This window comes from Propithecus coquereli, unplaced genomic scaffold, assembly GCF_000956105.1.
Source record: "Propithecus coquereli isolate 6110/MARCELLA unplaced genomic scaffold, Pcoq_1.0 Scaffold9, whole genome shotgun sequence".
Lineage (NCBI taxonomy): Eukaryota > Metazoa > Chordata > Mammalia > Primates > Indriidae > Propithecus > Propithecus coquereli.
In genome coordinates, this window is record NW_012155284.1 from 6494934 (window position 1) to 6514618 (window position 19685).

Consider the following 19685-nt stretch of genomic DNA (forward strand, 5'->3'; position numbering starts at 1 on the left):
AAAAAAACTGAAGGAATCACATTATAATTTTATCACCATGACTCTGGCACTGAGAAACTATTTCCACAAAGCCGAGTCACACTGTGCCCTGCACATCTGGAGTCCATTCTGGGATTCACAGCTGTGAATATGGTTAGGGACTGATGTCCCCCCACTGGGTAGAAGCAAGACCAGAGCAAATAAGCCAATATCCATTGAGCACAGAAAAAAATGTGCATCCCTCAGCTGTCAATAAGGCATTTACTTTTTAGGAAAAAACCTTTCCTCAAAAATGGTACATGAAACACCCTTTGTATAATACATGGATGTTGCTGTATACTGTGGTTAATAAGAAAAACACTTCTACTTATATCCCCCGATTATGTAAAATCATAATATCATTTTATAATCTTCATCATCACAACTGTTAGGGATGCTGCTGCTTCTTGGCCAGGGGGCCTAGGACAGTGCTACTCAAAGTGGGGTTCATAGCCAGAGCCTCAGCATCCCCAGGAGCTGGTCAGCATGAAGAATCACAGGCCCTCCCGTAGGTCTGCACCAGCAAAACCTGCACTTCGACAATAACTGCAGGTGACTCGTATGCACAGTTATGTCTGGGAAGCCCTGGTCTAGGTCGTGGTGTCTCTGAAACTTCCCTTTGAATAACAATCGCTTGGCATGCTCATAAGACATACATCATACATGCAGTTTCCCAGGCCCCTCCCCTAGCACTGATTCAGAAGGTCTGGGATTGGATGTGATGCCGATTAAATGAGATAATGAAATTAATATGATTGATATGATGATGCCTGGCACATGGACGGCAAAACACAAACTCTAGTCTCTCCTCCCTCCTGCTGTCATCATCACTAGAGGTAGGGTGGCCCAGTTAAATTTGGACTTCAGATAAAAGAAAAATAACTTTTTTGTGTAAGTATGTCCCAAATAGTGCATGAGACATACTAAAAAAGTATTCTATTATTTCTCTCATACAAATTGAGCTAGGTTTGAAAACAGTAAAGATACAGAAAATAGAACAAATTAAACTGGGCATCCTATATTTCATCTGGCAACCATGCTTACCCCTAACCTTGGAATATCTGGGGGAGGAGAGTGAGTGGCAGGTAAGATTAGAAAACTAGATTAGGCCCAGATTGTGCAGAGTTTTGAATGCCATTCACAAGAGTTTAAATCTATCTGTATACTAACTAGCCAAGGCGTGATGTGACCTGAGCCCGCCTGAGGCATTCTGGCATGCCCAGAATTACCCTGGACTCCCTCAGGAAGAAAGCTACAGGAGCAGCTGCCACTGACAATGAACTGAGGCCACACTGGGGTCTCGATTCCTGGGCAACTTCAAGACACAGGGTAGGAAAAGTTGCCCTGTTATTACTCGCCTGTCTATACATATCTACACGGGACTCCCCACCAGTTCCAGTCAACTCACACAGGAAGTAAGTGAACTCCATCCATCTCTGAGTGTGACTAGGAGCACCCAACCACCTCCAAAAGGACTACTTTCTAATTTTTTTTATTGTGTTAAAATTCATGTAACTTAAAATTTGCCATTTTAACTATTTCTAAGTGTACCATTCAGTAATATCGATTATATTCACAATGTTGTGCAGCCATCACTATTATCTATTTCTAAAACTTTTTCATCACCCTAAACGGAAACTCTGTACCCACTGAACAATACCTCCCCATTCCCCTCTCCCAGAGGCCCTGGCATTCCAATCTACTCCCTGTCTCGATGCATTTGCCTATTCTAGACAATTCATATACTACTGATACGCAGTACTTGTCCCTTTGCTTCTGGCTCATTTCACTTAGCATCATGTTTTCCAGGTCCGTCCATGTTGTAGCATACCTCGGAATTTAATTTTTTTTCCTTTTGAAACCCTTTTCTTGGTTTATTTTCAATTAGGTTTTCTTCTTTTGTTTTGCTTTCATTTCTTATCTGATTTCTTTATCCTCCTGCTTTCCAGTTCTGGACGTCACTAGCCACCACACGGCTGGCTCTGGTTTATGCTTCCCCCTTTTTAATTAAGGAGCAGGCGATGCTGATGCCACCTCTAGGTGGGCAGCTTTACCACACCTTAGCTCAATCCCTGTCTGGAAGCTTCGTGCTGGAGAGACAGCAGCCTTGCTTTTCACGCCGAGTGGGACACACTGTGTTTTCATGTTCCACCTGAACCCCTAGGGGATTTTTTGCATGTATGTGGTAGAAATATCTTTGCTACACCAATTTAAACGACATTACAGAAGGCGAGAATGGCAACATATATAATAACAGGGCCCTTGGCTTTGCACAGTGGCAGTATCATAGCCAATGAGGTTAATCCAGGGAGCGGATAGTAGGGCCCAAAAGTGCTGGGAGGAAAGTTCAAACAAGACCACGGCAGTAAACTGGATTCTTGAATCTGGAGGTGAAAGCACATTCCCCAAACCTCTCCCAGATACGTCCCATCTCCTGCCCTCCCTGTCTTGACAACAGCACAGCCATCGCCCAGGACTGGAGGAGAGGCCTCTTGGGTAGATTTGGTTTTATTTAGTCACTGTGGAAGGGTAAAAGGCCCACCTCCTGAAGTCTTGCTTGGGATCTTAAAACTTGAACTCTCGCTGTCGTTCCTCTCCCCTCTTGGGTAGCCATGCCGTGTTCACATTAACTGGGTTAAGGGCAGGCCTCTGCATCACGGGGTGTCAGCCTCTTTGCAGAAAAGGGGACACACAGACTTCATTCTCGCTTTGAATGCAAATCCCTCCAAAGGACTAAGATATCCTTGGTAATACTTTTACTTAAAGCGTCTTTTTCTCTTCTCTTTGGACACTGTAATTATGTAAATTTAAATACAAAAAGCAAGCAGGACTGTAGTTTATTTTGTATATTGATCTTTGGCCACTGAAATGCTACAGAAATATTCCAAAAGTGCTTGTTTCTCTGAACAACAACAAATCTTAGCCTCTTACCAGAAAGCTATACTTCAGCATCTACCTTATTTTTTTTTTTAAGACAACATTCTCTCCAATTCTGTTGTTCTGAGTCATTAACATGCAGTGCATTTACAAACTCAAAATTCCCTGATTTCTCAACATTTCCTAAATATTTTAAGCTAATTAGACACCTGATTTGCTAAAATAATAATAATAATAATAATGCTAATCTGACTATGCTTAATATCCGCAACCATAACTGCTTAGGTGAATGTTCACAGTTTTATTTGCACTTTAGTTATGCTTTCCCTTTGATTGTTTTCCCTCCTCTGAATGAATATGCTGCATAAGCTCTTAGAGAGGGGGACGATCATGGTTTCTTACCTCCCTTCTCCTTCTGTACCACCTCAGGTTCCCATGGCCTAATGTTGGTCATCAAGTACCAGAGCCTCCTGGCACAGAAGGCATCTCTGTGTGAATTGGGCAAAGGTGGGTTCATCTGGGTGAATGAATTACGAAAAGGAGCTCCCTCAAGGTAGAAGAATTAGCAAAAGTCACCCCAGGAGGGTAAAAACAGTTCCAAACTAGGGTGAAAGGCTTGGTGAGTAGAAAGAGCACTGAATTCCAGCTCCTCCCCTACCGCTGGGTGCCTTTGTGCAGGCCACAACCTGTACAACTGTACGGGCCAGCCCCACAACATAAGTTGGCTATGAAGAGTGCTTTCACTGGGGTTTTCGTCAGTTTCTCAACTGTCAGCTTAACTGTTTCTAGGCTCTATCTTGATAGTGAAAAAAGAAATTTAATGGAAGAAATAAATGATACTCCTATATTTTAAAATATTTGCTTATTCCTCACATGTATAGAAAAACTCCTTTCTTTAATTTTGGTAAAATACACATAACATAAAATTTATCATCTTCACCATTTTTAAGCATACAATTCAGTGATGTTAAGTACATTCACACTATTGTGCAACCATCACCACCATCTGGGATTGTGCGCTTTTTTGAAAAAGAAAACCCCAGCCTGGAAACCAGAGTACCAAGTTCTTATTCCTATCTCACCGGTAATGAAATGGGCCCCGGGCAAGTCATTTCCCCCTTACCTGCCTTCGGTTTTCCACTTCTTCAAAGTGAGGGTGTTTGATTATGTGAGCACTCAATTGCTTCTTCTTTCTAAGGTCTACAGCTCTAGGAACAGCTCAGTTGTTGACCTGCTTGGTTTTCCAATACATATTAGTTAGGCAAATATTCAAGAGAGTTGGATATATTCAATATATATTGGAAATGTTCAATCCAATAGAAGCTTGAGGTTAAAACCACAATCCTGGAAGATGCAGAACCGCTACCAGGAGGGAACAAAGCCAGCACAAGAAATGATTCTTCTGTTTCTCCCACCGACTCCAGTCTCCACTGCTGTTGTGGTAATGCCACCACCACAAGCCAAACCCTGGACCTATTGCCCATTTGGGGGACGTTTGGAAATTTGAGGGGCCTTGTCTGGGGGTCAGTGAGGCACATGTCTGGAAGGCACTGCTCACATTTGGTGAGCAGAGGTCATGGCTACTTAACATCTCACAATGTGTGACACAGCATCACACCGCAAGGACTTGTCCCTGTTACGAGGGCTCCTGTTGAGAAATGCTGGCTTAGAGTTGGATTTGGGGGAAAGAGCTTAGTTTTAGGTATGGGATTAGAGGATACTTCATTTTTTGGAGGGTAAATACATAAAATGGGACATCCTTTATCCTCTCTCTGTGTCTCATCATGTGGCCAATAATATTTGCCCTTGTGTGCACTAAAGCCTTTTCATAATAATCTTTGCAACCAAATTCCTTTAAAAAATGCTGAAAAGGCGCCATATTTGGGGAATATGCAAAGGACTTCTTACTCAGCCTTGACTACTCCCCTGGGCCTGTGTTGTTTGGCATTTCTGGCATTATTGAATATTCATGTTCTTTTCTTCTTTCAGCATTACTTATGTTAATGGTTTTTGCAAAAGGAATTAAAATATTGTTTACTCACTAATAACTGTTTGGGAAAAACATGCCAAGTAAATGTCCCAAACAAAAGAGTCATTTTAATAGTGATATTAATTAGAGCATTATTTTCATATAATAAGCAAAGAACTGGATACATTCAAATGCTCAGCAATAGGATAGCGAAACAAGTTATTGCAACAGCGAAATACGAATGGCCATGTACTCACTAAGGTCCATAAGTAACTGTATTGATTCTCCAAAATGTTTATGTGAAATAATGTTAGGTGAGCAAAGATCAACTAAACCATATTGCATAATAGTTGCAGCTATGATTATAAGTAATTATCTAGGATCAAAACAGATGTGAAAATAATTTAAAAATAATAATCTTCTATTTTTAAGTAACTTCCTTCCATTACAAAATTTTCCTCAACATTTTCTTCGATTAGAGACCTCAGTTTTGAAATTGAAGGTTTAAGAACTACACCCATGAACCTCTTTTGCTTTTTTTCCTGACAATCTTAAAGGCCAAAAAGAAATTTCTAAATTTAAGGTTAAAATGTCAGTTTGCAAATACATGTGTTACGAATATTTATTTCAGTAATTTAATTTATCAGATTAATTCCTCAAGATGAATGTAATTGAATAGTGTCCTACTCTCTGAAGCATTTGGCAGGAAAATTGGGCGCTATAAAGGATCTTACTTGTTTATGTGAGAATACTGAGATGCTGGCTTTCCCAAGAAGGGGTGCAATTGTGTCTTGATATTTGGAACTCACGCCTACCTTTCTGTGTTATTTGTATTTAGTTTGATCTACTCATTAGATGATTAACAACTCAGATTGCCTTATTTTAACCAAAGTCCACACAAACAAATTCTCCAAACTGAGAACGCATCAGCGAGTTATCCAGTGACTTTAGGTAGAGTCTCAGTCTGAATCAATATACGTAAGGGCAGTACTCCTGTGGAATTGGAATCCTTATCCAGCAGTGTTCTAGGAGGTGGGGATACAGAGATCCAGGATGCAAAAATGGAGGAATCGGCCTTCAGGTTCAAAGCTGTATAATGGGAAATTCCCAAAGACCCTCAGGATGGCAGGAGGACATTTTCCGTCTCTCTCTCTCACAGTCCCAGGACACTACTTATTGGGAAGTTTCCAGAATGAGGCATGGAGTTTCCATATATTTTCTGTCCTGTGAAAATGAATCAGACTCTTTGGATGGAAGAGTCTTTTCAGGCTGCTTGGTCCAACTCAACACAGATGTCAGAAGCCTCTCTCTTCCCAGGAGAATGCAAAAGTCCAGAGGAAATAAGACCCAGGACCATAATGGCGACAAATTATTGAATCTTCTTTTCTAATTTTGCAATAATGAATCCAAATAAGATTTTGCTCGTGTTGGTGGACAGGATGTACTCGTGAGCCAATAACTTTTCATTCCAATTAGGATCCCTGTGACAGCTGAGAGGCTAAACAGAGCCAGAGGGCACATACACAACAAAGATCAAAGCACCGTCAGAGATACCAAGGTAGATGCCAAGGACAAAGGGATTGTGCAGGGTACAGAGCTGCTGATCCTAAAATCTGCAGTGTTCGTTTTTAGGGTACAAAGCTACAGGTCTTAAAATTTAGAGCATACCCAGATGCCAAATGATTAAAAATTTGCAATAAAGCTAAAAGAGGGAAAACTCTGTCACTCTTTGTTATCCACTTGGATATGCTGGTCTACCCAGCAACACTGGGTAGACACTCTAAAAAGACTGGTTCACTGCATGCTGAGCTAGTCACTGCACTCTGCTTGTAGTCCAGTGGAAAACAACAGTCAATGGAATTAAAAAAGAGAGATCTCAAGAAACTTGGAGTTCGTTGTTTTCAGACATAGCTATCAATAAAACAGCCAGAAATCCCAACGGAATATTTCTTCTTTTGTTAAACCCTAAAAGAATAAGGGAACATACGGAAGGATGGAGACAGAGAAATTAAGGCATGATGGTTCAGATCCTATCTATCCATCTCTGCTCTCAAGAAAACTGCCCTTTCTATAAGTGGCAAACAAAGCAAAACAGATGCATATTCCAAGGAATTCCACCAGCCAGGTTAAAACTATAGAAAGTGAGGTTGAAAGACATACTTAAGGTCTACCAGAGATATTTTCTGTTTTATTTCCTCTTATAATTCTGGAGTCTGAACAGTGCTTTTCACATAGTAGGTACTCAATAAATTTCTGTAGAATGAACATTCCAGCTGTCAATGGAAGATACAGGAATGCCAAGTAGTCTGACTTGATACAGTCGATAGGAAAGTATTAAGGAAAATGAAAACCACTGTTCTATTAAATATTTCTATCCAAAAATATATCCTAAACTTGCAAGAATCAATATTTACTCAAGAATTATTTAGAAAAATTTTTAAACTTTCAAGAGATTCTAAAAAATAAAAAAAAGTCAAGTCAAATTTCAATCATATGTGCAAATAGTCTTCTTAATTCTTTGATGTTCTTGGTATACCTGTTTTTACCCAATGTGCCAATCAACCCTAGCTAATACTGCAGATGTTTTAAAGGAAAACTAGTGTGTACTACAGATGGGATATTTCTCCAGGAAACCCAGTGACCACCCAAGTGGGCCTCTATAGCATGCGCTCTACTTCCTCTCAGTCCTGGTCTGGACCTGAGTCTGACATGCTCAGAAACCAGATGTGTCAGCACACCGAGGACAGATCTATCTCTCAGAAGCAGGCTCCCAGTAGCCAACCTCACCAAGACTGATGGAAAAAAAACCAGAATGCCAATTGGTCAACTAAAATGAAAAACAAAACTTTCAAGAAGACTGACACGTTTTGGCAAGCACACTTCTGATGGGAAAACTCTAGAGAAAGCTGAACTTGAAGTCCTTAAGTTGCTTTGGAGCATGGGATTAGAATGAGAGGTCTCAGCTACAGGATTCCTGTCTTCATGAACTCCAAGCCAAGTGTGCCTAATGTACCTTTCCCTCCACTAGAGATTCATGTGGCCCCAAGATCACACAGGTTAAGCCTTCAGGTCAGGGCACTCTAACCCTGAGCAGCATTTAGAAGGTCACTGCCAACATTTGTATCTGCGACCTCTCTCTCTTGGGTTCCTCACTGCTGAGGAGTTCCTATTTGAAATAACACATTCTTACTTTAGATATGTTCATATCTTCAAGGATGCCTCCAAGTGTTAAAGATCTTAGAGACTGTCATTCATTCATTCAACAAATATTTGCCGAGATCCTACTATGTACTGCATACTCATCTAGGCAGGGAGGACACGGAGGTGAAAAATACAGACAAAAACTCCTGTTCCCCTGGGGCTGACATTCTATTTCTTTATTTTCATTTCTGCTACTCTGCCTCTTTAAGATGACTTTGCACTATGGCTGATTTTATAGGTTAATTCTCCGAGGCAATAAAATTTCTCATTTGTGACCGTTGCCATTAGGTACTGTCTATAAATACAAAAAACAGGCGATACCCTATTTTAGGGTTTTGGAAAGGAGAGAAAAATGTCTAAGTTCAACAGGTGATTAGACTGCTGGAGAGTGAATTTCTAGGTCATGCTTGAGATACCAGAGTGGTGTATTTTTGTCAGGAATTGACAGCCTTGTATTCTTCCAGAAGTTATCCCAATCAAGAGGGCTTCAAATGAAAATGTTAGGGAACTGGAAAGAACACAGGATTAAAAATTGGAATATGTGTTCTAGAGTCTGCCTCAGCCAATGCCATACTTTAGCTGTCAGCTCCAACACTACCACCTTGTCACACTGAGCTTCACACATTCCCTGCAAAGTCCAGGCCCTCTGACAACTACAACATCTTTCTGGAAAGCCGGTCTCCCTTTTATCTACCTGGTAAATTTTTATTCATCCCTCAAAACCCTGTTTAAATGTCAATTCCTAGATGAGTTTTCATCAAGTCCCAAAGGCAAACCTAGTGATTCCCTCCTCTGTGATCCTATAGCATTTTATTCAATATCTGTCTTATAAAAAAATAGTATACTAAAATATGTCTCCTTACAAATGTATTTGTCACATTGTAAAAAAAAAAAGTCCCTGAATGACAAAGAACACAACATACTCATCAGAATCTCCTCCCGATGTACCTTGCCAGGACCTGGCTCATAGCTGGTGCTCAGTTAATGCTTATCTAATGAAATGTTCTTGCTATATCTGTTTTCCTTAACACTATTCACTTTTCATCCTACGGCAATCTAGCTCTGTCCCAACCACACTGCTAAAACTTCTGTCCTGAAAATTACCAATGCATGTGGGAATTAGGGGTTGCAGTTGCTATGTGCCTTGAAAAGGATAAAAGAAACATGTACAGGATGTTTAACTATTAGTTAGTTCAAGTTTAGTTATCAAGTATATTTGGGTTAGAATATGTTGTCTTCCATCTATTTCGTACGAGTCAACACCTGGCCATGATGATGTTTTAGTTCCTAAATATTGCTCAGCTTTGTAACCCCCAGCAAGAAAGCAGTTGAACCAGCAGTAATGATCAATGTCTCTGCTTCACCAGGTAGGTCTTAGGAGGAAATAAGCCAGCGAGTGGGAGGCCAGCCTCTCTGATCATGTAAGGGACGAGTTGCCAGCAAGGAGCTTGCTCTGCTCTAATGCGCTAGAGCCGGGGTATGGCTGAGTCAGAAATGGTTGCACATCCCGCCTGCAGGTAATCTTAGAACCCAACCTGCCCCCTTCAACAACCCAGGGACAGGAGCTAAGTCAGTCATGGTCCAAGAGGGTTCACTACCGCAGCATCCACTCTAAGCCACAGCAATGGGACAGCAGAATGCCTGATGTCTGATAAAACCCTGCTCTTTGACCAGGGGCTGGGAATCCCAAGGACGTGTTTTCACTTCATTCAATACACAGACTTAAAATATCCCAGCCCAGCTCATTGTGTTCACTGTCCTTACTGTGTTCATCTTAAGAGCCATTTGCAGCAGCCAATAACTTGTTAAAGCCAGACCGGAGAGACTGGTTTCAGCCTTTACTGCAAGACTCTGCAGCATCTGAGAGCTACACATCCCTTCCTTCTTCCAGCAACTTCCAGACCTCCCCTTTCTTGTGGTTGCTCCTCTTTCTCTGGCTTCTGCTTCTCTGCCTCCTTAATGATGTCTTCCTCCACCCCTAGCCCCATAAAGTGTCTTTAGCAGGAAACCATTCTCTGCCTGGCGAAGGTCATTGGCAGTGTTGTCTTAAATGAGATGACTTCCAAACCTCTGGGCATTTTGGCCCAAATGGGGAGTAGCCCATTGGTACTCCTCTTCTATTGTCCCCAAAGATCCCGCAGTGAGAATGTCTAAAACTAAACATTTTCATCTTTCTCCTTCCTGCTAAAACCTGTATTCTGCATTACCTAATTTGATGAACTGCCTTTCTTTCATTATCAGTGCCCTCCTCCTCCCCCTTTCAAAGGAATCAATGAGCTCTCAAGTCCCTTCCTTCTCTCCACTGCCTCCGTCAGGGCTTCACTCCTTTCTGTGTTCTCCCTGCTCGAAGTCTCTTTATTTATACTGCTCTTGTGACTACTGACACTTGCTTCCTTAGACTGGCAATCTGCAGACATTTGTGATTTCTTCATACTGGACCATAACTTCCTTGAATAGAGAAACCTTGTGTCCGTCTGTCTGTCTGTCTGTCTCTCTCTCTGTCCTATTATCCCCTGTAGTAATACGGTGCTCTGCACACAATAAATGCTTAATAAATAGACTTTGGCAACAGAGAATGGATTATGTTAAAATGACTGCACTTGTTTCCCCAAAGAGCAGCTCATTAGATAATTAAATATTTACTCTAACTTCTTCCGGCCCAATTAACAATGTTATATATACACACAGACCATACACACTGACTCACACACACACGGTATGCCCTTGGCTACCTTTAAGTCAATCTTCTAGCAAACACAAAGAGAGGATCAATCTCCCAAATAATTAAAACAGAAATTGGGTCATATTTTTGTTCCTGTTCCTCCTTGAGGAAAATGACACAATGCTTAGCAGCAAATGAGAAATTATTTTGCAGATCTATATCCTCAAAATGCCACCAAACATGGGTCATGCATCCTTCTTTCTTGCATTTTGATCCTATTGCTATGACTTAGTGTGTTAATTACATTACAAAGCTATTATTCGATGAAATGAAAATGGCAAAACAATTTAAATGCTTGTCTAAAAAGACTCTGTTAGAATGCAATTATGAGTGAAATTACAATGGCAAAATAATTGAAATGCAAGTCTGAAAAGCACAGTTATGAAACTATTAAAATGCTTCTGTTGGGGACTCACAACATTGAGTGAAACTATACACTCCTGGGGACACATTTTTAATTCACTAAAGCAGGCAGCATTTATGGGCAGATGCAAATATCTGTGCTCCAATTGTTCTGCAGCATTATCTACACTTCTGAATGCCACCTGGGGGTGTGTAACATCGTCAGGGTTTCTGGGTCTAGAGGATAGACTGATAAGAGAACCATATGTAATACTGTGCTTTTATTCAGCACCAGGAAGATAAAGGCACAAGGGCAAGCTTGGCTTAGATTTTTCTCTAATGTTTCCAATATAAAAGCTGGGATCATAACATGAAAAGATTTTTATTCTGAATTTAAGCCTGCAATTATTAAATGTTGGTGTGGATGTATTTCTAAGGATCTATCTTCTTTAAACATTCGGCTGATATACTCCTTTAGCAAAATCTTGATAAACATTTTGACATCCAAGCTTATAGTGCATGTATTTGCTCACCAAAGGAAAAAAACAAAAAATACAGTGCTAGATACAAAACAGATCAGCCAACATGATCAATTTGACGAATAACTAAGGACCCTCCTCTGAAGGGTGGTGATGTCTGCATTTTGATAGTTGAACACACAAATGAGTCTACCAGCCAAAATATGCAAAATGTGCCCCTGACCTCCACCCTGCCACCCTTCACAATCTGCTTTCGTGGATCCATTTCTTTCAGCTAAGCATAAAGAAACAAATACTAGGAGTGCAGCATATAAAATAAACAAGTATTGAAGGAATAACAAGATGTGAATACTTTTCTCATTCATGATTATCTCTCCTGTGTTGTCATAGAGCAAGTTACAAAATGGCATTTAATTTTAACCACACAGCACATCTCTCAGCATAAATGATTATAACATGAGTTAACAAAGTTACTAGGTTTCCACAAAATTGTATTCTTTTGTTTTTCAAGTTTTGGTTTAAAGAATTCCCTTGGAAATATAGATACTAAGTATTCTTATTTTCTTTCACAGACTTTGAAACATGTACAAAAGGAGTTTGAAAATCCTTGAAAGTTTGAAAATCCTTGTGATTTTACGTACCAATTGTTTGAAGTGGACTCTTAAACTGCTGAGCCTATTTCACTGTGTGCATGTTTCTTGCCTTCTTATTTTCCCTTGCACAAATTCAGGGAGTGTTAACTACAGCTTTGTAAGAATAGGAATCTAAGTGCATGGTAACTCTAAAACAAAAATCAAATCTGCTGTCTAGATATTTTATAGAGAGGTCATATTACTTTCAACATATAGTTTAAATATTAATATATTTGGAATGGATTTTAAATCATATGACGAAATGAAGTTTGTCCAGTTTAGGCACAAAGGTATAACCTTGAAGAAGATAAAAAGAAAAGTCGCCTAGAGAAAATTCTATGAATAAGGCTAATTGAAAAAATAAGCAAACATACAGAGTTTACAGGAAAAATAAAAATTAGCAGGATTGTAAAAATATTTAAACCACAGTATTATACATAAAATTTGAAATTTGAAATCACATTTGTCAGAGTTTTATAGAATTAACCACTGTATTTAGAAAGGTATCAAGTAAGTTTCAAATAATAGCTTTATTAAATTCCAAGGGCATATGCTTGGAAGTTAAAGGAGAAACCAATGCAACTATTATAACAGTATAAGTTAGAATATACTCTAACTTATTTTGAAACACATAAAAAACAAGTTGGATTGATGGATAGATAGATGGATAGATAGGTGATAAAGAAAGTATACTAATGTTAACTACTGAATCTAGGGGTGGATATATACAGGTGTTCACTGCATAATTATTTTGATTCTTTTGTATATTTAAAATTTTTCTTAATAAAAATTTGGTTGGAAAAAACACAGTGCTCTAGAGAAGTATTGATTCTATATATTGATAACTGTGGTCAACAAATAGGCCAGTTTCAGAATCTCACTGACACAATGCACTCACCTAGCCATCCAGATCCAGAATTAGGTATGCATAGGTCTGTCTCAGCACTGGGTAACACGAAGCCAACGACAAACACCTCCACACCATCTGCCATCAGAGCCATGCCCAGGACAAAGAAAAGGGCCCACTGAAAGCGACCGTGACCACACTCTTGGATTATCAGCTCATACTGCTGGGCTAGCTCTTCCTCGTCAGCTCTCCTCTCTGACTCCAGGTCCCGTCGGTCCTTGTACTCATCGCCCTTGGGCTGCCGCACCGACACTATGCTGTCCTTCCCTTGGTTCATACTGGGGATGCCCTGATACTCCCCTTCGTAGATTTCATCATCTTCATCATGACCCTCGGTAGCTTCACTTGAGCCTTCATCATCATTGGCTTCCCCATCATAGGTTTCTCCGGGAGGGTAATAGTCATCGTCCTCTTCTTCTTCATCTTGGAACCGACTGTAGGACCTCTGGGTATATTCATCCTGTGCCCGGTCCACAGCTTGATTCACCTTCTTTACTGTTTGTTTCTTCACCTCTCTGGCGATGTCCTTGGCGCCCTTCATCAGTGAAGTCCTGTCCTTGTAAGAGTCTTCCATCGTATCTCAACTGACGGCCAAGGCGAAGATGGGACTTTTTCACAGGCTCTGTTCAGTGGTTCAGCCCTGACAGCATCATCCACTTTGGGTTTAAAACAGAACTGCAAAAGAACAAGAACCAAAGGAGATGTTTATTATTCCCTTTCCATATCTTTTCACCATCTATTTCTTGGTCTCTTTTCACTGCCCCAAAGACCAAAACATAGAATTAGCTTTTCTTTTTTTGATCTCACTGTACACAGGTACATCTTATGCTAGTTCTCTGTTTAAGGGTGAATAGCACTTGGAAAATTTAGGGTTTTTCCTGTTACTGTTTTAAGGATTTCTACCCCCAGGGTAACATGACCCTGTAATGCCCCAGGGCATTTCCCTGAGAGTATCTTGCACCTTTAAAAGCACACCCAACACATTTAGAAAGTGCTATAAGGATATACCTTGATTGAGAAAAATATCATTGCTCACAGACACATAGACACAGACATATATTGAAAGGCAAAAATGGAGTATTAGAAAAATCCTGCTGGATCTTATTGCCTCACACTAGGAAAAAAAAAAAAGCAAGCAAAAAGCCCCATATACAATTGCTATCAAACCATAGTTATATTTGTAAAATTACATTTCTCCCTTATTTTCATTGTGTTTCCTCCCAGCAAATGGTAACAGAGACTCCCATGCACCTCAAACTGACAATGAGTATTTTCCCCTAGTCTAGCAGTCATACCTGTAGGAAACTGGCAGAATTCATCAGATGATTTTACATATGTATTTGATATTGAGTTAGAACATACGCTTTGTTCAGTGGGGGTCTGCCCTTTCAGAAACCACCCCCAGGCAAGCAGGGACAGGTAAGCCCAGGTGATGTACCTTCAACCCCACCCTGTAACTGCTCCAGCTTTATCTCTACTTTCTTCATCTCTGGACACCCCCTCCACACACACACACACACACACACACACACACACAAACACACACACACCCTCCCACCTTGTCCTACTGCCACTCCAGTTAGCTGCTGTCATGGCACCTTACATGGCCTGCTATTTGGTTTTCTTTCTCACTGATAGCCCTCTATGTCTTGGCTCCTTAAATTCGAGCTGACCTCTTGGTAACACATATTTCTCTTGTCCACTGAGCTGTGTCTTCCAGTGGTTCATGTGAGCCAATGTCAGGCCCACCCTTATATGGAGATGATATAAAGTTTAAATTAATTAATTAATCATTAATTCCCTAAGCCCTAAGCTGGAGTAGCATTCCAAACATGGATTTATACAATGGTTTTACTTTTTCTTTTCGTACCCATTATAAAATATTTGATAAGTGGATATTACAAACATACACTTAACTGCTCATCCAAATATCACAAACCAACCCAGCAATTAAGACAAAAGGATGTTTGTTTATAAAAGGACTGTGTTCCATTTTCACTGAATACCTACACGTGCCCAGTAGGCAAAACAGAAGCATGACCTGCATTTTGGAAGGTGACGAAAGGAAATTAAAATAAACATGATTATAAGGCTTTTTACCAAATATTTTGATAAAGGATTTTTCTGTTTGTTCTCCCTTTTTGGAGAACTGACAGGAAGAGAATGGGAGGCAAGAAGAGATGGAAAAATCAGGGGGACAGTAAGGAAAGATGGGAAGGTGGTGAGAGAAGAGGGTTAGAATGGGGTGCTCAGAAACCCGAGAAGGCAGGAAAAGAGGGAAGGGGGAGGAAGAATGAGAATTAAAACACTTGTCACAATAAATAAAACCAACTACCATCCTAGCCATAAAATGGACAATCACATCAGACAGGGTACAGCAGCGGCTTCCTGCACGTAACCAACACTGGGAACATCACTGAGGGAGACGCGGACAGCTAAGTTGAAAGTAGAGCCTGACCCACCATGATGCACTACCCCGGTGCCTTTCATAATGGAAAGCTTCTGTGATAGCTTTTTCTAAGAAACAGTAAATAAATTGACTGCATTTGGCTTTTCTGCTTTTGTTTTCAGCCACAGATATTCTTATCACATGGTTTAAGGGGCTTTCAGCCCCAAAACAGTCCTTGGGTAGAAGCCACTTCTATAAGAGGCAACAAGCATGGTGTCTTACATGTCATGTTTATGACTGAAAAAGCAGACAATCCTAATTCCTAAAGTAATCTAATTACTTGAGCAATGAAAAATAAAGTAAAAAAGAATTTCACGATTAAACATCTCCAGTTAAAAATGCTTTTTGCAAAAAATTTTGGTTTTAATTCTGGAGCAAAACAAGGCATGTGTGTACATAAGTTCTCTCTCCCTTTTTCATGCGTAAGTTTTCTTTTTGACTCCAGGTTCCTCATCCCCAAAACTAAAGCTCCAGCTAAATTTTCAAATTCTTGAGGGCAGTCTATAGTCTCACAAAAGCAAAAAAGATTTTTCAGTGCTCTCTCAACAACAAGGGCAAGTGTAAAGACATTTAAAAATTTTGTATAAAATCAGATACTTGTAGATGTTGCCATTGGGGGAAACTGGGTGAACAGTATAGGGGATCTCTATTATTTCATCCCTACCTGTGAATCTACAATGATCTCCAAATACAAAGTTAAACAAAAAATAAGTAATAAGTTTGTACCATCCTTATAAAGCAGTCCTAGAAAATGTGCAGGATGCTTGGCTAGTAGGCAAATTAGTCAGGGGCAGAGTTATGTTCTACAGCTGTTACCTCTCTCTGATAAAAAGCTTGGCTCATTCCAGAGATCTCCAGCAAAACGGCAGGTTGATATCTGTATTGGAAGGTTACGCCTGAATTAAAGTAGGAGTCCTCAAGGTGGGGCCTATACACCAGGTGTGCCCTGCAAGAAGGTCCACCAGCAGCTGCTTATAGCATTGTCAATGTTTGCAGACAATACACTTTTCTTTCTGAAATAAATTACCAAGTTATACCACATAATATGTGCCAGGCACTGTTTCAATGAAAAACAAAACAAAACCAACTACCTTGATTTTGTGCTTATTATATGTCAGGCACTGTGCTAAGAACTCTGTGTCCATCCTTTTAGTGTTTTATTTAATCCTTACTTCAGTCCTACAAAATAGACATTATTGTCTCTGTTTTACAAATGTGAAAATTAAGGCTTAGGGAGATTAAATAACTAGCCCAAGCTGGGCGTGGCGGTGCGAGCTTATATCCCAGCACTTTGGGACCCCGAGGTGGGAGGATCACTTGAGCCAGGAGTTGGAGACCAGCCTGAGCTACACAGCAGGACATCATCTCTACAAAAAATAGAAAAATTAGCCAGGCATATGGTACATTCCTATAGTCCCAGCTACTCAGGAGGCTGAGGCAGGAGGATCCCTGGAGCCCAGGAGTTTGAGGTTGCTGTCAGCTATGACGATACCACTGCACTCTAGCCTGGCCTACAGAGCGAGATCCTGTCTCAAAAAAATAAATAAATAACTAGCCCAAGGTCACAAAACTTGTCAGAGGAGATGCTGGCCTCCAGCTCACATATGTCTGATGCCAAATGCTTGCCCCTTATCCTCAACCACCACATAGGACCTCGCTGAGGTCTTATGAAACTCAACAGACTTATTCCTACTCATTCTGGTCACTTTCTTTTCCTATGCTGAAATTGTCTTTTATAACCTCTCCTCTAAATCATCTTGTACGTTCAGAAATAAAGAGAAGTATTGTGATATCTTTCATCAGTGTTGCACTTTATATGGATAATAATTTCAGAATGTGGTCTTGTTTGTTCAGATAAACTACCCCAAGATGGTGGCTGTACTTCAAAGGTGACATAGCTGCATTAAATAAGATGCTAGCGGGCCAGGGGGGCAGGGAAGCAGGCAAAGCCATGAAACGCTAATAACCTCCAGTTAAGTACTGAGATGCCCCTTCTCATTTACTCAACTTGCTTTTCTTCTCCACCAAATAAGGGTAATAACTATCTTACAGTGTTGTGAAGATTAAATAACTCATTTACACTGGTTTGGGGGCAGAATTTGACATATAGTAAGTGCTTTTCATTCAGTTTCCCGGAAGCAGGCCGAGCTGCAGGAGTCAGGTGCAGAACATTTACCAAAGTGCAAGGGGCAGGGAGCAGGCTGGGGAGGGGGCGATGGAAGCAGGACTGCAATTGCAGGCAGAGTCCCATGGAGGGAGCTTCAGCCCGATCTGGCAGAGAAACTCTGGAATGTAAATTAAGCTTTAGCTTCCTTCCCCACCCAGGGCAGAGGTGCTGGGCTTTCACAGCCCCAGGCCTGCGGCCTGCGAGCTGTTGGCTGAGGGCCACCCAGGGGCGATGGTGGAATGCAGGAGCTTCCCCTTCTTTGCAAGGAAAGGCAAAACAGTTCTAGCAGCCCTAAGGTAGCCCTCTGAAGAAGAGGTAAGGCATTGGCTGGTGGAAGCAAAGACACGCTGAAGCCACGTGGGAGAAGCACAGAGACACAAATGGGAGCCAGAGCACTGACAGTACTTCCTACAGTAAGCACACAATAAATACTTGTTTACATGCCCTGCTCATCATGCTACGCTGTTGGACTCATGGCCGATCAAAAACTACATTAATAGAAACGCTGTTTAAACCAAATAACATTCACGGCAAAGTGTATCTGATATAGTCAAGATATGACAATCATTTTGCACAAGTATATAAAATATAAAAAGTTACACACATAAATGAGAGTTATTCTGGCAAGACACAATTTTTTGGGTTTTTTTTTCTTCTTTGATGGTTCAGGACAAACAGCATGTATCTAATAACATTATTTACTATTTCAAAACTATCCTACACAAGCTCCCATCCTACACAACCCACGCACATACACAGACATTTTTCATCAAAAAATCTTGGATAGCTCCTCCTCATCCTCAAAACATTCTAGAATCTTCTGGAGGCTGGGAGAGTCCATTGTTCTAATAACTATACAGCTTTAAAGCCATTGTGCACTTACAGAGTAATGATAGCAATAATAATAGCTAACCTCTTAGTATGTCAGCCGTGTGCTAAGCACTTCAGACATATTATCACACAATAATCTTCACAACAGTAGTATGGGGTAGGTACTTTTAAAATCCCCATTTTACAGATGGGGAAACTGAAACCTCCTCGGTAAGAATTCAAAGGTAGGCAATCCTACTCCAGAGCCCAAGCACTTCCCCACTACAGCTACTAGCTTTTAGTGGAGCAGGAGCCTGCACCGGAAACAGAGCTGAAATAGCAGAGCTGTGGCGAAGAAGCCCACACCCAGGAGGAACAGGGATCTGTACTTGCTGATATCTAATGTGCTGGGATTAGGCAGAGAGGCTCATTACATACCAACCCTCTTCCCTTCCCTCCTAAGCTTGGCTCTAACAGAGACAGACATTCAACACAGCAGACAAATGGTGACCGAATCGCCAGCTAATCAAAAACAATTGCACCCACACTTTATTGCTGACACCACACCTTCCTCCCAGGTAGACTGGGCTACACAGGACTCCTTCCTGGGATGGGGTGGGGTCGGGGAGGCTTTCCATGGAGCTCTCCACACTGAGCATATATTTGAGATGAAGACATAGATACTAACCCATCATCCCAGCCTGTCCAAATCTTTGACATCAGATGTTTATCAGTTAAGGATGCCTCCTGCCCTCCAACCCTCTAAACTCCCCATATGTGTGAATTCCCATTCTTCAAGGTGCAGTTCAAAAGCCACTTCTTTCACGAAATGATTTCCTTTCATTATTGCTCAACCTAATCACATCTTCCAAGCTAAGTGCAGCTGGTTTCTTCCTGGCATTCAGTCATGTCTTCCATTGTGCTTCCCGATAGATGGGCTAGTCTTCCCCATTAGAGTGTAAGTTTCCTGAAAACAGGAACCTAGTAGAATAAAACTATAATGTGATGTTACAAACACCGTAAGAGGGCCAACTCTTTGATCTCCCCTTTCTTTATGAGGGGTTGCCTGGCCAGCAGTCTCCAAAGTACAATCTGCAATATGTAGCCTTATT

At 40.8% G+C, this 19685-nt stretch overlaps 1 protein-coding gene across 1 annotated transcript in view; it reads right to left on the minus strand.

Moving 5' to 3' along the window:
- SV2C (synaptic vesicle glycoprotein 2C) overlaps positions 1 to 19685 on the minus strand; it is a 238607-nt gene that overhangs the window by 153028 nt on the left and 65894 nt on the right. The window contains exon 2 of the mRNA XM_012664552.1: positions 13139 to 13822. Within this exon, the coding sequence (XP_012520006.1) occupies positions 13139 to 13721 (583 nt within the window). The 5' untranslated portion in view covers positions 13722 to 13822. The remainder of the gene's footprint in view (positions 1 to 13138; positions 13823 to 19685) is intronic.